We start from the raw sequence: 16,982 nt of genomic DNA, 5'->3' as shown, positions 1-16,982 counted from the left end.
TAATTTTTTGTATTTTTAGTAGAGATGGGGTTTCACTATGTTGGCCAGGCTGGTGTTGAACTCCTGGACTGAAGTGATCCTCCCGCCTTGGCCTCCCAAAGTGCTGGGATTACATGCGTGAGCCACCACGCCTGGCCCTATGTGTTTTTTGAGACAGGGTCTCACTCTGTCACCCAGGCTGGAGTGCAGTGGCGTGATCTTGGCTCACTGCAGCCTCAACCTCCTGAGCTGAAGCAATCCTCCTCACCTCAGCCGCGCAAGTAGCTGGGAATACAGGTGCACACCACCATATCTGGCTAACTTTTGACTTTTTCGTAGAGACAGGGTCTCACTATGTTGCCCAGGCTGGTCTTGAACTCTTGGGCTCAAGTGATCCTCCCGCCTCAGCCTTGCAAAGTGCTGGGATTACAGGCATGAGCCACTGTGCCTGGCCTTATGATAATTTGTTTTTTAATTTGTGTTTTAAATTTTATGATCTAAAAAGTTTTAAGAATATTCTGGATTGTCTGGAAGATCAGCTTATCACAGAGACTGCTCCTCGAGAGCGTGTTTGGGAGTGTTGGCACCCAGAGTCTATCTGAAGAGAGAATGTGACTCCTAGGAGAATCTGCGGGTGTGCAGGGGGCCCATGGGGGTGTCTGTGCATTGCTCCATTTGAGAAATTCCAGAGTGTAAAGGTCCATTGTGTTCAGGACACAGACCGGTGGTGGTGTTTGAGTCTGATTTTGCACTCTAGCTTTTGTCAGAGCTGTCTTCTCAGAGCCTTCATCTGTCACACACAATACCGAGTCTTCAGCGTGGTGCCACAGGCAGAGGCTGCTGCCTGTGCCCACACTCCTCCTGGGCCCACCTCCCTCATTCTCTGTCTTGTTCTCACACATGCCAAGCCCAGCCCCAGCACAGCCCTGGCACTTGCTATTCTTTCTGCCCAGGGCACCTTCCCTGCAGACCAGCAGGTGGCCGCTGCTCTCACTGTTCGCTCTTGGTTTCACCGAGGCATCACTAGCCACCCTGGCTGAAATTGCCCCTTGGCCTCCAGCTGTCAGTATTCTGCTGTCTGAAATGAAGGTGACAGTTACACCTACTGCATGAGGTTGTTGTGAAAATTAAATGAGATAAATTAATTTATCTCATTAATTAAACGAGAAAATTAAATGAGATAATGAATGTGTGGAAAGCACATAGAGTGGTGCCTGGCATTCAGGAAATGTTAGTCCTCATCATTTTATGGTATGACATATTTATTCACAGAAATGGTCTGGGAGGGGACATGGCATTCATTTTTCACTCTATGTACTTTGTTTGACCTTTTTCTATGTGTATGTATTACTTTTGTTATTTTTAAAGCCAGTACGGCCAGGTGTGGTGGCTCACACCTGTAATCCCAGCACTTTGAGAGGCCAAGGTGGGTGGATCACTTGAGGTCAGGAGTTCAAGACCAGACCAGCCTGACCAACATGGTGAAACCCCGTCCCTACTAAAAATACAAAAATTAGCTGGGTATGGTGGCACGCGTCTGTAGTCCCAGCTACTTGGGAGGCTGAGGCAGGACAATTGCTTGAACCTGGGAGGTAAAGGTTGCAGTGAGCCAAGTTCATGCCACTGCACTCCAGCCTGGGTGACAGAGTGAGACTCTGTCTAAATAAATAAATAAAGCCAGTATGTTTCCTGCCTATCTAGATTTCTGATCATGTAACCCACTATTGAAAAAATTTGATTTCAGTCCCTCTTGACATTGACATTTTTCAGTCATTTTCCCATTTAGTGGTAACAGCTTGTGTATGGCTTTTTTTTTTTTTGAGATAGAGTCTCGCTCTGTCGCCCAGGCTGGAGTGCAGTGGCCCAATCTCAGCTCACTGCAAGCTCCGCCTCCCGGGTTCACGCCATTCTCCTGCCTCAGCCTCCCGAGTAGCTGGGACTACAGGTGCCCACCACCACGCCTAGCTAATTTTTTGTATTTTTAGTAGAGACGGGTTTCACCATGCTGGCCAGGCTGGTCTTGAACTCCTGACCTCATGATCCACCCGCCTCGGCCTCCCAAAGTGCTGGCATTACAGGCGTAAGCCACCGAAGCTTGTGTATGGCTTTAGCCCCCACTGTAGAGCAGTACCTCCTGTCACACATACTCCATTGTTCTTTTGCAGTTTCAAGGCTTGTCTTATGGCTAGATATTTTTTCCAACCTGAAAAAAAATTTTTTTAGTTAGAAAAAAGCAGGGTCTCACTATGTTGGCCAAGTTGGTCTTGAACGTCTGTCCTCAAGCGATCTTCCCACCTTGGCCTCCCAAAGAGCTGGGAAGACAGGCGTGAACTACCTCATCCAGACTTTTCCATCTTTTAACATGAAATTTTAAAAATATACAGAGGGGTCAGGCACAGTGGCTCATGCCTATCATCCCAGCACTTTGGGAGGCTGAGGCAGGAGGATCACTAAAGTTTGGAAAACTTTTTATTTTGAAATAACTTCAAACTTTCAAAAAAGTTGAAAGAATAGTGTAGTAGAACAACTCCTGTATACCCGTACCCAGATTTACCAGGTTTAAAATTTTGAAACCTTTGCCCTGTCATTTTGTGTGTGTGTGTGTGTGTATGTGTACGTGACCAGATTGGGCAACATAGCAAAACCCATCTCTCTCTCTCTTTTTTTTTTTTTTTTTTTTTTTAGATGGAGTTTTTGCTCTGTTGCCCAGGCTGGAGTGTAGTGGCTCCATCTTAGCTTGCTGCAACCTCTGTCTCCCGGGTTCAAGTGATTCTCCTGCCTCAGCCTCCCAAGTAGCTGGGATTACAGGCACCTGCCATTATGCCTGGCTAATTTTTGTATTTTTAGTAGAGACAGGGTTTTACCGTGTTGCCCAGGCTGGTCTTGAACTCCTGACCTCAGATGATCTGCCCGCCTCAGCCTCCCAAAGTGCTAGGATTACAAGCATGAGCCACTGCGCCTGGCTAGCAAAACCCATCTCTACAAAAAAAAAAAAAAAAATTAACCGGGCCATGATGCTACACACCTGTAGTCCCAGCTGCTCAGGAGGCTGAGGCAGAAAGATCACTTGAGCATGTACAGTGAGCTATGATTGTACCCCTCTACTCCAGCCTGGTCGACAGAGACCCTGTCTCTAAAAAAAAATATGTATACATACACAGAGAAATTGGAATAATTGAATACTAAATATCCATACACCCACAACCTAGGTAGAATAGTTAATATTTTTCCATATTCACTTAAAGACGTCACTCACTTCTGCCCTGGGCACTAGCACCAGTGTTTCTTCCATGGAAGGGTCTCTGCCCTGTGCTGTGCTGTGCTACCATCACTCCTGGGAAGATCACAAGCCTCACATATATCACATGTCTGGTCCATGTCAGATTACTCTATGACTTCAAACATGTATTTTATGGCTTTTTTATTTTTATCTGGTCAGGGTTTCATGTGTTGCATTTGGCTGTTATATCTCTTTAGAATCCTTTGTCTATTTCAGTCTTCCCACTTCCCGCCTGACCTTGACTTTTTTTTGTTTTTGAAATGGAGTCTCGCTCTGTCGCCCAGGCTGCAGTGCAGTGGTGCGATCTCAGCTCACTGCAACCTCGGCCTCCCAGTTTCAAGCGATTCTTCTGCTTCAGCCTCCCGAGTACCTGGGACTACAGGTGCGTGCCACCACGCCCGACTAATTTTTTGTATTTTTGGTAGAGATGGGGTTTTACCGTGTTAGCCAGGCTGATCTCGATCTCCTGACCTCCTGATCTGCCTGTCTCGTCCTCCCAAAGTGCTGGGATTACAGGCGTGAGCCACCACACCTGGCCTGACCTTGATACTTTTTAGGAGTGAGCAGGTCTTTCTGGAGACTACAGCAGTCTCAGCCAAGACAGTGGCCAGCAGGCTTGGAGAAGTCAGAGAGCAGGGAGAACCCACAGAGTCACTTTCAAGCTGACGTCCTCAAGAGGGAGCCAAGAAGTTCACAGGGTCAGGAGTAGGATCCCAAATCAAAGATAGACTCCACTTACTTCTTCTTTTCTGTGTCAAAACCACTTTGAGCTTCCCAGCCACGTGGAGCTACTGTACTCATTGAGGGAAGCATTTTAGAAGCTCGACCCTTTCCATAACCACCAAAGTCTAGTTCTCTTTAGAAGGTACCAGAACCTCTTAGCCACATAGGCCATGAATTCTGTAGTCTGGAAACCCCTTCATATCTCCACCATCACTTGGGACTTAATCCTGGGAGGCCGATCACTTCAGAGACAGTCAGTCCCACAGTTGCGTATTCTTACTGTCACCGTCCTTGGCCACTAGCTGAACTGGAAGCCCCTTGTCAACTGTCCTTTTGTGGCCACATCCTGTGTGGCTCTAGATTTCCTGCCCTGTGTCACTTCTGTCGGCTGCTGCCCTCCACATAGCCCTCTCCAAAGCGCCCCACCTCCTCAGCACCTACCCAGAGCCCACCCTGCACCCCCAGGTCTTGGCCCACTCTTCCCAAGGACACAGTGCACTGGTGGCTCTCGAGCAGAGGTGTGGAGCCTTCTTCCACACAGGTTGCCAAGCCCTGGACCGGCACCTGCACCCTCCCTTTGATTGTAAAAGGAACATGTTCATGGAAGAGCTCCAGGAAATACAGACATTAAAGAAGAAGAGTGAAATCCCTAGCAACCCAGAAATAATCTTAATATGTGGCTGCTTTTTCCCATCTTTGTTCTATACATACATATTTAGATTTTTAAAAATCTATATCATATTATTTATACATTTTGCATTTTTTTTCACTTGACATATTGTGAGTTCTCCACATGTCACCAAATAGTCTTAGAAAATATGATTCTTGACTGAGCATGGTGGCTCATGCCTGTAATTCCAACACTTGGGGAGGCCAACGCGGGAGGATCTCTTGAACCTAGGAGTTTAATACCACCCTGGGCAACATAGTGAGAGCCTTTCTCTACAAAAAAATGTAAAAAGTCAGTAAGGTGTCTGTTTGCATGAAAAAAAGAAAAATAATAATAATAATAAGCATTATTATTATTAAGCCGGGCATTGGCCACCACGCCGTCTGGGAAGTGAGTAAGTAGCACCTCTGCCTGGCCGCTGCACCGTCTGGGAAGTGAGGAGCGCCTTTGCCCAGCTGCTGTGCAGCCCTCCAAGTGTGAAGTGGCAGCCTTGCGTGTGATCTTTCTCCCCTCCCCAAGTTTGCATTTTTGACAGTAAAGTTTACTTTTAAATTAAAAGTTTTGAATTGGAAAAAAAAAAATTATAATAATAATTAGGCCGGGTGTGGTGGCTCACGCCTGTAATCCCAGGACTTTAGGAGGCCGAGGCAGGCAGATCACTTGAGGTCAGGAGTTTGAGACCAGCCTGGCCAACATGGTGAAACCCCATCTCTACTAAAAATACAAAAATTAGCGGAGCATAGTGGTGCATGCCCATAGTCCCAGCTACTCAGGAGGCTGAGGCAGGAGAATTGCTTTAACCTGGGAGGCAAAGGTTGCAGTGCCTCGGCACTCCAGCCTGGGCGACAGAGCAAGACTCCATCTCAAAAAGTATAAATAAAATAATAATTAGCTGGACATGGTGGAGCACACCTGTTCTCCCTGCTACTGGGAAGGCTGAGGTGGGAGGATCACTTGAGCCTGGGAGATCGAGGTCAGTGCTGTAGTGGTCTATGATTATGCCACTGCACTCCAGCCTGGGTAATACATTGAGACCCTATCTCAAAAATAATTAATGTATTATACTTTTTTTTTTTTTGAGACGGAGTCTCGCTCTGTTGCCCAGGCTAGAGTGCAGTGGCGCCATCTTGGCTCACTGCAAGCTCCACCTTCCAGGTTCACGCCATTCTGCCTCAGCCTCCCGAGTAGCTGGGACTATAGGCGCCCGCCACCACGCCTGGCTAATTTTTTTGTATTTTTTAGTAGAGACGGGGTTTCACCGTGTTAGCCAGAATGGTCTCGATCTCCTGACCTCGTGATCTGCCCGCCTCGGCCTCCCAAAGTGCTGGGATTACAGGCATGAGCCACCATGCCTGGCCAATTTATTATACTCTTAATATACCATTACTTATTTAAATGCCCCTTTCAGGTGGACATTTAGTGTGTTTCTATTTATTTTGCTGTTACAACATTTTTGTGCCTAAATCAGCTTTTTAAAATTTTTTGGATGGATTTCTCAGGGATGGGATTTTGGGTGAAATATGTGGGGATATTTAGAATTTCTGATGCATATTACCAAATTGCTTTCAAAGAAGTGTTGTGACAGTTTACAGTCCTGCCTGCTGTGCATGATGTGTCACAGCCCATCCCATTGTGCCCTCCTCGCCTTAAGAGATGATGTCTTCATCTCTCCCACCTCTCTGTCCCTGGCCCAGTGCCTGGCCCATACTGGGTGCTCATAAGTGTTTGGAGGTAGCAAAGCCCCCGCTTACCACAGGCTCAACACCACTGATGGGAGCTCGACATCCACTGGGGGGTCTGTAAGGATCAGCCTGTCCAGCCGGACATCGTGCACAAGTTAAACCTTCTGTTTTTTTTGAGATGGAGTTTCGCCCTGTTGCCCAGGCTGGAGTGCAATGGTACGATCTTGGCTCACTGCAACCTCTGCCTCCCGGGTTCAAGCAGTTCCCCTGCCTCAGCCTCCCGAGTAGCTGGGATTACAGGTGCCTGCCACCACGCCCAGCTAATTTTTTGTATTTTTAGTAGAGGTGGGGTTTCCCCATGTTGGCCAGGCTGGTCTTGAACTCCTGACCTCAGGTGATCTGCCCACCTCAGCCTCCCAAAGTGTTGGGATTACAGGCGTGAGCCACCGTGCCTGGCCAAGTTTAACCATTTATACCACTGATGAGTCTCTCCCTGCTTCCCACCAGCATCTGGAGCAGGAACACAGGGACAACAGGCCCTCACCTGCACCCAAGCAACTCTGCTTTACCTGTTACATATATGGGGATTCTGCCGAAGATTACTGTTTGGAAAATTTGTGCTGCCTGGCCCATGAGAGTTCTTGGGCTCTCCCTGCCTCCCCAGTGGCATCCCTTCCTCCAAGCTCTGGCTCATATCCATTGTTTGCCTTTCCTGAGCATTTGTTGCCCTCCACAGTGCCAGGCTTAGGTCCTAATGCTTTTGTGGCTGGACAGGCTGCCTTCTCTTCTCTCCTGGCTAAGCTTTCCTCAAATGTTAACTCAGAGACCCATGACACCTTCTCTGGGAACTCCACCCCACTGTAACTGCCCACCTGCCTCCAAACTAGACAGGAAGTCCTTCAAGTGCAGGAACAGGGCTTTTTCCTCCCTGGCACAGCACCTGGCACAGCACTAGGGACTCAGTAAGTGAATGGATGGACAATGCTTATTGGCAAAATTATCACTGCTCAGTGTGCCTTTTCCTACCCAGTCTGAGTTTCTGAGAATGCTCTTAGAGAATGAATTTGTGGTTGATTTTACACCTACAGGGTTTAGGGTTTCCTGAGCAAATAACCTTTTTCCCTCTCTTCTTGGCGCATCAGCTCACCCGACGACTGCTGCCCATCAAAGAAGCTAAGCCTCGGTTACAGAAGCTCTTCCGAGACTTCTGGCTGTATTCCGTTCTGATGGGATTCGCTGTGGAGGGCTCAGGTAGGGGGATCATCTCTCTCCCGGGGAAGACGGAGTGCTGAATGAAGGTAAAGGTGAGGTCACAGCCCGCGTAATTATGAATGTGAGCATGTTTAAATGAGTCCACATGCAGCTGCTTCTTCCTGCAAGTGTTTGCAAGTGTTACTGTCCCCAGATGTAGTTTAGGGTGCTGAGAATGCCACACACCTTAGGAAAAGTCTGTCCAAGTTAGGTAACAGACTCGTTTCTGTGCCTAGTTTTTGGGATAGTTGTCTCAAAGGACCCATGACAATAGAAATTGTCAGTCAACCTCACTGCAGTGCTTTCTGACCAAGGTGATTTCCTCATTTATGTTCACTTTATTGCAGGACTCTGGCCAGAAGAATGGTACGAGGGGGTCTGTGAAATAGCCACTAAGTCCCCCTTGCTCACCTTTCCCAGCAAGGAACCACTGCGGTCCGTCCTCCAATATAACTCAGCCATGAAGAACGACACAGTCACCCCCGTAAGGATTCACATCTCATTTTTACCATGCTCTGTGTGCCAATTAGGGCAGATTCTTTCATTGCCATTATTAACACATGTTGCCAGCCACTGGGACCTGTTTGTCCTGGGAGGTGCCCCATGAGCCCTCGGATGTTTCTCTCCCTCCAGGCTGAGCTGAGTGAGCTCCGCAGCACCATCATCAACCTGTTGGACCCCCCTCCCGAGGTGTCCGCACTCATCAACAAGCTGGACTTCGCTATGTCCACCTACCTCCTCTCTGTGTACCGGCTGGAGTACATGAGGTACACATGCCTTCACCTCCATGCACATGCACATGCACATCCACATTTGAGCAGGGTTTTCATTTTTGTGCCCTCGTAAGCATGAGACTTTTTTCAACTTCTCCCAAGACGTGCAAACTTTCTGAAAAACCAAGCAAAAACACCCTCTACTTTTCTCGTATGCCCCTCCTTCATGACCACCAGACGCCATGTCTAGTAACACCTCCCAGTATCTAAGCTCCACATCATCCCCTCTCTAATAGGAAACAGGCTTCTGAGCAGTTGCAGTCAGTGTTGTGAATTCAGCCCACGGACTGAACGAGGCCCTTTTGAGGACCCAGCCTCACTGAGTGCGTGTCTAGGACACTCACTGAGCTGTTTCCCAGGACCACGGTTGAGTACAAACAGCAAATTCGACATGGGGTGGGGCTGGCTTCAAAACAATCCTGCATGTGGCCTGATGCTCAGGACACACCTGTGGCCACAGCAGTCCTAACAGTGGTAGTGACACTTAGGATCTACAGCTGTTATCATGTTGACCTCAGAAGTAAGCGTGGATTGAGTGCCTGTGCTGTACCAGGTACTGTGCTGCATTACACATGTTTACACACTCCCCGACACGCTTGTGAGGTAGGCAGTGTTATACAGACCTGCTGTGCTGAGGCCTCAGGTGCCCTGGGACAGCAGCTGAGTACATTGGCTACAAAATGATGATTCCTGTCATCAAGAAAAGGTCAAATTACACTCAGCTTAAGTCACGGGAGGGATGCAAATAAGTTGTAGAATAATTTCTTTCCCAAATGATTTGAAAAAGAAAGTGTTCCTAAAAGAAAGGCTATTTGGAAAACACTATTTTAGCCTTTCTTTGTTGCCACCAGCCCTCTAGTAAAATAGTCCTTGAAAGCTCAATACATAAAAGAAGAGCAGGGTGCTTTGGTTTCATGGGAATGCACCCCACCCTCCTGCTCAGTCTCCTCCTCCCTGCCCTCAGCCCAGGGCTCCACACAGAGCCAAATATGGAAATCAGTGACCCACTCTCCCCAAGTCCCACAGAGCCAAGGGAGTGTTAACTTTGTTCTTTTTTCATTGTAAGTGTCTTTTATTTTGGCCAGATGTGGTGGCTCACACCTGTAACCCCAGCATTTTAGGAGGCCAAGGCGAGTGGATCACCTGAGGTCAGTAGTTCGAGACCAGCCTGGCTAACGTGGTGAAACCCCGTCTCTACTAAAAATACAAAAATTAGCCAGACATGGTGGCGGGTGCCTGTAGTCCCAGCTACTCGGGAGGCTAAGGCAGGAGAATGGCATGAACCCAGGAGGTAGAGCTTGCAGTGAGCCGAGATCGCGCCACTGCACTCCAGCCTGGGTGACAGAGCGAGACTCCATCTCAAAAAAAAAAAAAAGAACATTACACAAAAATGGCTAGGCACGGCCAGTTGCAGTGGCTCATGCCTGTCCTCCCAGCACTTTGGGAGGCCGAGGCAGGCAGATCATGAGGTCAGGAGTTCGAGACCAGTCTGACCAACATGGTGAAACCCTGTCTCTACTAAAAATATAAAAATTAGCTGAGCGTGGTAGTGCATGCCTGTAATCCCAGCTACTGAGGAGGCTGAGGCAGGAGAATTGCTTGACCCAGGAGGTAGAGGTTGCAGTGAGCCAAGATGGTGCCACTGCATTGCAGCCTGGGCGACAGAGTGAGACTCCATCTCAAAAAAACAAATGGCTAGGCAGTGGCTCATGCCTATAATCCCAGCATTTTGAGAGGTGGGAGGATCACTTGAGCCCAGAAGTTTTGAGCTTATGCAACAGAGCAAGAACTTGTGTCTACCCCCCCGCCCAAAAAAAAAAAAAGAAAAACCCTAGCCAGTTGTGGTGGCACATGCCTGTAGTCCCAGCTACTCGGGAGGCTGAGGCAAGAGGGTTGCTTAAGCCTAGGAGGTTGAGGCTGCAGTGAGCTATGATCAAACCACTGCACTCCAGCCTGAGCAAAAGACCCTGTCTCAGAAAAACAGAACATTTATACAAAATCTTGCAAAATAAGTAGAGAGAGAAAAAACACTGACCTCACCATCATTCCCTATTGCCTGTTAGTATAGCTGTTTGTAGTCTTTTTTCTAAACAATGTATTTTCAAAGAAAAAACAGCCAAAACAAAACAAGCCAGACCCAAACAGAGCAAAAACATGGCTTTCATCCCAGCATGTATGGTTAGAAGAGTTATCTCCAGACCCTCTCAACCTCATGTGGTTTGAAGGCAGAGCTACCTCTGCCTTTCCCATGAGTATGCCCCTGAGTAGTTTTCTCAGGTTCTCAGGACAGGCTCTTAACTGGCAGAGGAAGACTCTAAGACGCAGCCCATAGCAGCTCCTGTGAGCCCACCTTCCACCTCGGGCTGCCTACCAGGCCCTTGAGAGCACTCTGTTAGCAGAGAGAGGCAACTTCAAAGCCTTTATTCAGGAACCTGGCTCAGGTTCCCAGCCACTGGGTATTGAGAGAACTTTAAAACCTCAAAGTGGAGAATTTGGGAAATCAAGTTAAAGGTGTGTGCACGTGCACACTCAAATGCGTGTGCTGAAAGCCACCTGGCCTGCCCTCCTGAGGCTTAACTCTTGACAGGCTGGTGCAGAGGCCAAAAGACATGGCCTGCCGAGCCACTGCTGCCTTAGTGGAGCCCCTGGAACTCTGAACAACCCTTCACAGCACCCATGGGACAAGTGCATGCGCTTTTTCCTTTTTCTCCCTTTCCGCCTGAGGTTAAAGATACTTTTTACCATAAAAGAAAAATGTACAGGATGCATAAAACAAAAAAGAGAAGAGAAAACACTGGAATAATACAGAAGATACTAAAGATGAAAAAATACAGGTGTCACCTTTGTAGATGTGAATACCTCATTTCTACTATCCTACTGTTAATGGCCTCTTAATTTTCCTCTAGAAATTTTCTGTACATAAGCAAGCATGCATAGCCTACACATGCACATGCAAAGACAGGCCTTTAGGAAACCTGTCAGTGGGATCATGCTGGACATGTGTTCCCTGCACCTTGCTTTTTTCTGTTAATAGTATGTCTCGGACTTTTTTTGTAACAGCACACATAGAGAGCTACCTCTCATTTGGTGGCTGCATGATGTGTCATCGAATGGGTATACTTTGGCTTATCTGCCCAGTCTTCTATTGATGGGCATTCAGAGTCTTTCCATTTTGGATAATGCAGTCAGTGCTGTTAGGAGAATCTTTGCACATGTAACCCTCAAGATATATCCTAATGGTGGGGCTGCTGGAGTGAAAAATATGGGAATGTATAATAGATGGTGCACATCACCCTCCAAAAAGTCCACGTCAGTGTGCGCCCTTATGAATGGCAGAGGGCAAATGTTCTTCACATCCTTACCACTTATGGGCAGTGTCAAATCTGTGGTAGGGAGGGCCCAGATTTTTCAAAATGTATTTAAAGCTGTTTTCTTCTTAGGGTACTGCGTTCAACAGATCCTGATCGCTTCCAGGTAATGTTCTGCTACTTTGAGGATAAAGCTATTCAGAAAGACAAATCTGGTAAGCTCATTATTACGGTGCTTTCATGATGAATTGAGCTTTAATAGGATAAAAAGGAGTACTACTTCCTCTTTTCTGTCTACATGTAGAAAATGTTTTATGAAGTTAAATACTGCATGAGAAAGATCAGTATAAAACATATAGCCTTCAAATATACGCCTTAATGGTTCTGCCACTGGTGCAAGGGCCCCAAACAGAAGGATGGTCATTCTAGCCCACTATCTATGCTCAAGTGTGCTCCAGCACTCATCTAGAGGGACTAGGGCTCCTCTGATGGTCATTGATGGACCTGCAGCATCTTGCTGTTGCCAGAGAGCAGTCATGGTTTTTAAACGTCAGGAGCAGGAAACACAGTAGCTCGCGCCTGTAGTCCCAAGTTACTTGGGAGACTGAGTGGGAGGATTGCTTGAGCCCAGGAGTTCAAGGATACAGTGAGCTGTGATCATGCCACTGCATTCCAGATGCAACTTGTCATCAGACCCTGAGTGCACAGAGGGCCTTAGCTGTTACCAGCCCTAGCCCAGAAAACCAACTCCTAGGAAGACAGAGAAATGGGGGAAACTGTAGGAAGGCATAAAAATGTTACAATTATCAAAACCCTATGAAGACAAAGCTAACATAAGAATAAAAAGGAGAGATGGAGCCGGGCGCGGTGGCTCAAGCCTGTAATCCCAGCACTTTGGGAGGCTGAGGCGGGCGGATCACGAGGTCAGGAGATCGAGACCATCCTGGCTAACACGGTGAAACCCCGTCTCTACTAAAAATACAAAAAATTAGCCGGGCGTGTTGGCGGGCGCCTGTAGTCCCAGCTACTCGGGAGGCTGAGGCAGGAGAATGGCGTGAACCCGGGAGGCAGAGCGTGCAGTGAGCCAAGATCGCGCCACTGCACTCCAGCCTGGGGGACAGAGAAAGACTCCGTCTCAAAAAAAAAAAATAAAAATAAAAAAAAAAATAAAAAATAAAAAATAAAAAGGAGAGATGGAAACTGGGAAGGGTACCAGGAGACCCTCTGGATTGATGGAAGTGTCCTCTAGATTGTTTGGGTAGTGGTCGCGTGAGTGTGTACGGTTGTTAAGTCATGGAATTGAGCATATAAGAACTGTGGATTTTATTATATGCAAATTATACCTCAATTTTTTAAAATTGCAAAAGGCTAATATTAGTTTTACAAAAATGTATTTAGCCAATAAAAAGAGATATTAAAATAGAGACAACAAAGGAAAAAGTTAAATGCTGCGTATAAGCACTTTTTGGCCAGTTTTAGTGTAAGGGCACTAAGAAGTCTGATTTATAAGGTGTTTAAAATCAGAAATTTAAAATATGCTGAAATGTTAGACCTAAGTTGTAATTAAATGCTTAGAATAATTTGATTATTTTTGTAATTATGATGAAATCATGTTTAAATATGCAAGGGAATTGGGGAGAATCCACAAATTTTGATTAACTGTATGAATAAATTCTTTGAGGCATGCTTATTGATAAATTCTTGAGATTGACAAATTTAGTATTAATGAATTACAACTAGCAGTGTGTAGTCCTTTCCGCACCAGAAGCCGTTGATAGGTTGGTGAATCTATCAACTTGTTCTTGCTTATGGAGAAATTATTTCCGATACTTCTTGTACCGTTTTTTCTTTTGTTGAAAAATCAGGCTGGGCACAGTGGCTCACAGCTGTAATCCCAGCACTTTGGGAGGCTGAGGCGGGTGGATCACCTGAGGTCAGGAGTTCGAGACCAGCCTGGCCAACATGGTGAAACCCCGTCTCTACTAAAAAGAAAAAAATTGGCTGGGCGTGGTGGCTCACGCCTATAATACCAGCACTTTGAGAGGCTGAGGCGGGCGGATCACAAGGTCAGGAGATCAAGACCATCCTGGCTAACATAGTGAAACCCCGTCTCTACTAAAAATACAAAAAATTAGCCAGGCGTGGTGGCGGGTGCCTGTAGTCCCAGCTACTCGGGAGGCTGAGGCAGGAGAATGGCGTGAACCTGGGAGGTGAAGCTTGCAGTGAGTGGAGATCGCGCAACTGTACTCCAGCCTGGGTGACAGAGTGAGACTCTGTCTCAAAAATAAATAAATAAGTAAATAAATAAGCCGAGCGCGGTGGTGCTCGCCTGTAGTCCCAGCTGCTCAGGAGGCTGAGGCAGGAGAATTGCTTGAACCTGGGAGGCGGAGGTTGAGGTGAGCCGAGATCATGCCTCAGCACTCCAGCCTGGGTGACAGAGAGACTCTGTCTCAAAAAAAAAAAAGAAAAGAAAAAGAAAAATCAATGCTTCAAGAAATGTTTTTTAAAAATCACCCAGGCCAGGCGCAGTGGCTTACGCCTGTGATCTCAATACTTTGGGAGGCCAACCCAAGTGGATTACTTGAGGCCAGGAGTTTAAGACCAGCCTGGGCTACATAGCAATACCCCATCTGTACAAAAAATATAATTAGCTGGGCATGGTGGAACATGCCTGTCGTCCTAGCTAATCTGGAGGCTGAGGCAGAGGAATCCCTTGAGCCCAGTTCAAGGTTGAAGTGAGCCAGGATCGCACCACTGCACTCCAGCCTAGGTGACAGCCTAGGTGACCCTGTCTCTTAAAAAACAAAAAAATGCCCCAGGGGCTCTGAGATACTGCTTCAAGTAAGACTCTTCTAGTAAGTCCTTTGCGGAGCACTTCACACTGCTGTACAACAGTCAGGAAGTCAGGTGCATGAATTTATTTTTGCAGCTGGGAGCCAGTGGAGTTGGCAAGGAAGGACTTGTGAGGGTTCTGGAAGCTCCCCCTGCTGGCAGTAGGGGGAGGATTGGAGTGAGCAAGGAGCCCATTTGAGGCCAGGGATGGAAGGTGCAGGCAGGCAGTTTCTACAGAGAAGCCTCTTCCAGAGGGGATGTCAGACACAGGGCGGGGTGGGGGCCACACTCAGAGAGTCTCACACACATGCCCCAGGACCACTTGGGGCTATAAGAGAGGTGCTGTCAAGCTCTGGCTGAACTGTTGATTGATCTGTTCCCCTCATCCATCCACCTTGCATTTGTCCGTGTAGCAGCAGATTTTGTGCTAAGTTTTGTGCTAGACCAGGGGTGTCCAATTTTTTGGCTTCCCTGAGCCACATTGGAAGAAAAAGAATTGTCTTGGGCCACACATAAAACACACTAACACTCACAATAGCTAATGAGCAAAAAAAAAGAAAGAAAAATTACACAAAAAAATCTTATAATGTTTTAAGACATTTAAGACACAGAATCTCATGATTTTTTTTTTTTTTGAGATGGAGTCTCGCTCTGTCGCCCAAGCTGGAGTGCATTGAAGCAATCTCAGCTCACTGCAAGCTCCGCCTCCCAGGTTCATGCCATTCTCCTGCCTCAGCTTCCCAAGTAGCTGGGACTACAGGTGCCCGCCACCACGCCCAGCTAATTTTTTGTATTTTTAGTAGAGACGGGGTTTCACTGTGTTAGCCAGAATGGTCTCGATCTCCTGACCTCGTGATCCGCCCGCCTTGGCCTCCCAAAGTGCTGGGATTACAAGCGTGAGCCACTGCGCCCGGCCCAGAATCTCATAATGTTTAAGTTTACGAATTTGTGTTGTGTTGGGCCACATTCAAAGCCATCCTGGGCTGCATATGGACTGCGGATTGGAAAAGCTTGTGCTAGACAATTGGCCCACCCTGCAATTCTTTGGTTCTAGGAGAGAGACTAAGCAAGAACAAAATTGAAACTGCCAACCTCTAGGAGAATTAAGCACCTAGCACGTTATTCAGACAAGACCTGAGGAGACAAAAAAAGGAAGAAAAAGGCTGGGTGCGGTAGCTCACACCTGTAATCCCAGCACTCTGGGAGGCTGAAGTGGGTGGATCACTTGATGTCAGGAGTTTGAGACCAGCCTGGCCAACATGGTGAAACCCCCATCTCTACTAAAAATACAAAAATTAGCCAGGTGCGGTGGCGTGCGCCTGTAGTCCCAGCTACTTGGGAGGCTGAGGCAGGAGAATCACTTGAACCTGGGAGGCAGAGGTTGCAGTGAGCTGAGATCACACCACACACTCCAGCCTGGGAGACAGAGTGAGACTCCATCTCAAAAAAAAAAAAAGGAAGAAGGAGAACCTAGCAGATTTTGCCAGCCTTCTAGAGAATATTCATAAACCGAATCAGATCCCTTTCTGAAATGAGGTGTCTCATTCACCCTTCTCTCTGAGCTGTTTTTCTGTTCCTGTGACATCAGAGGACATTAAATTGTTCCGGGGGACTGATTGTTCCTCCTCACCTTAATTCAAAATAAAGCGATTTTCATTTTTGCAGTACATTGTACTCTTCCACATGGTTTCAAACTGATTATTTTTGTTCTGAGCGTGGCACTTAACCAGTAAATGTACAGCTATTGAATTTACATCCCTCTTATATTTTTCCTCTAAAACATGAAAGATAAGAAGGAAATGTCTTTGGAGACATATATTATTCTTGAATTTTCAGAACCTACCAGGAGGAGAGGGTATATGAAATATCTAGCAGCCCCACTAAAGTGGGGACTTCTGCCTCCTCTCTGCAGGCATAAGACGAGCCTCTGTATGTTCTCAGCTGCACAGGAACGTGAGGGCAGGAGCCTGCTGCTCACCTGCCCACCATCCTGTGAGTCAGTTCACCAGTAATCCAGAGCTAAACTAAGGGGTTGAGAGGAGAGTGGCCTTTTTAAAGTAAAAATCTTACTTTCCTTAGGGCCGGGTGTGGTAGCTCACACCTGTAATCTCAGCACTTTGGGAGCCGAGGCGGGTGGATCACTTGAGGTCAGGAGTTTGAGACCAGCCTGGCCAACATGATGAAACCTCGTCTCTACTAAAAATATAAAAATTAGCTGGGTGTGGTGGCAGGTGACTGTAATCCCAGCTACTTGGGAAGCTAAGGTAGGAGAATCACTTGAACCTGGGAGGCAGAGGTTGGAGTGAGCCAAGATCACACCACTGCGCTCCAGCCGGGGCAACAAAGCAAGACTGTGTCTCCAAAAAAAATTTTTTTTTAATCTCCTTAGATGCTACTACATGATATTGATTGGCATCTGATGACTATCTGATTATCAGGAATTTACAGTTTCAGTTTCCAAAGAACTATATGAAAAAACTACTA

The 16,982-nt window shown here is 47.0% G+C and overlaps 1 protein-coding gene across 3 annotated transcripts in view; it reads left to right on the top strand.

The window, feature by feature from the left end:
• PI4KA (phosphatidylinositol 4-kinase alpha) overlaps positions 1-16,982 on the top strand; it is a 153,035-nt gene that overhangs the window by 86,772 nt on the left and 49,281 nt on the right. For all 3 annotated transcript variants that reach the window (XM_055252271.2, XM_055252272.2, XM_055252270.2), the window contains 4 exons: positions 7,477-7,585; positions 7,933-8,069; positions 8,219-8,352; positions 11,799-11,881. In XM_055252271.2, the coding sequence (XP_055108246.1) occupies positions 7,477-7,585; positions 7,933-8,069; positions 8,219-8,352; positions 11,799-11,881 (463 nt within the window). The remainder of the gene's footprint in view (positions 1-7,476; positions 7,586-7,932; positions 8,070-8,218; positions 8,353-11,798; positions 11,882-16,982) is intronic.

This window comes from Symphalangus syndactylus, chromosome 18 (genome assembly GCF_028878055.3).
Source record: "Symphalangus syndactylus isolate Jambi chromosome 18, NHGRI_mSymSyn1-v2.1_pri, whole genome shotgun sequence".
Classification (NCBI taxonomy): Eukaryota; Metazoa; Chordata; class Mammalia; order Primates; family Hylobatidae; genus Symphalangus; species Symphalangus syndactylus.
Note: the sequence above shows the minus strand (reverse complement) of the source record. Positions and strands in the feature narration are given on the sequence as shown.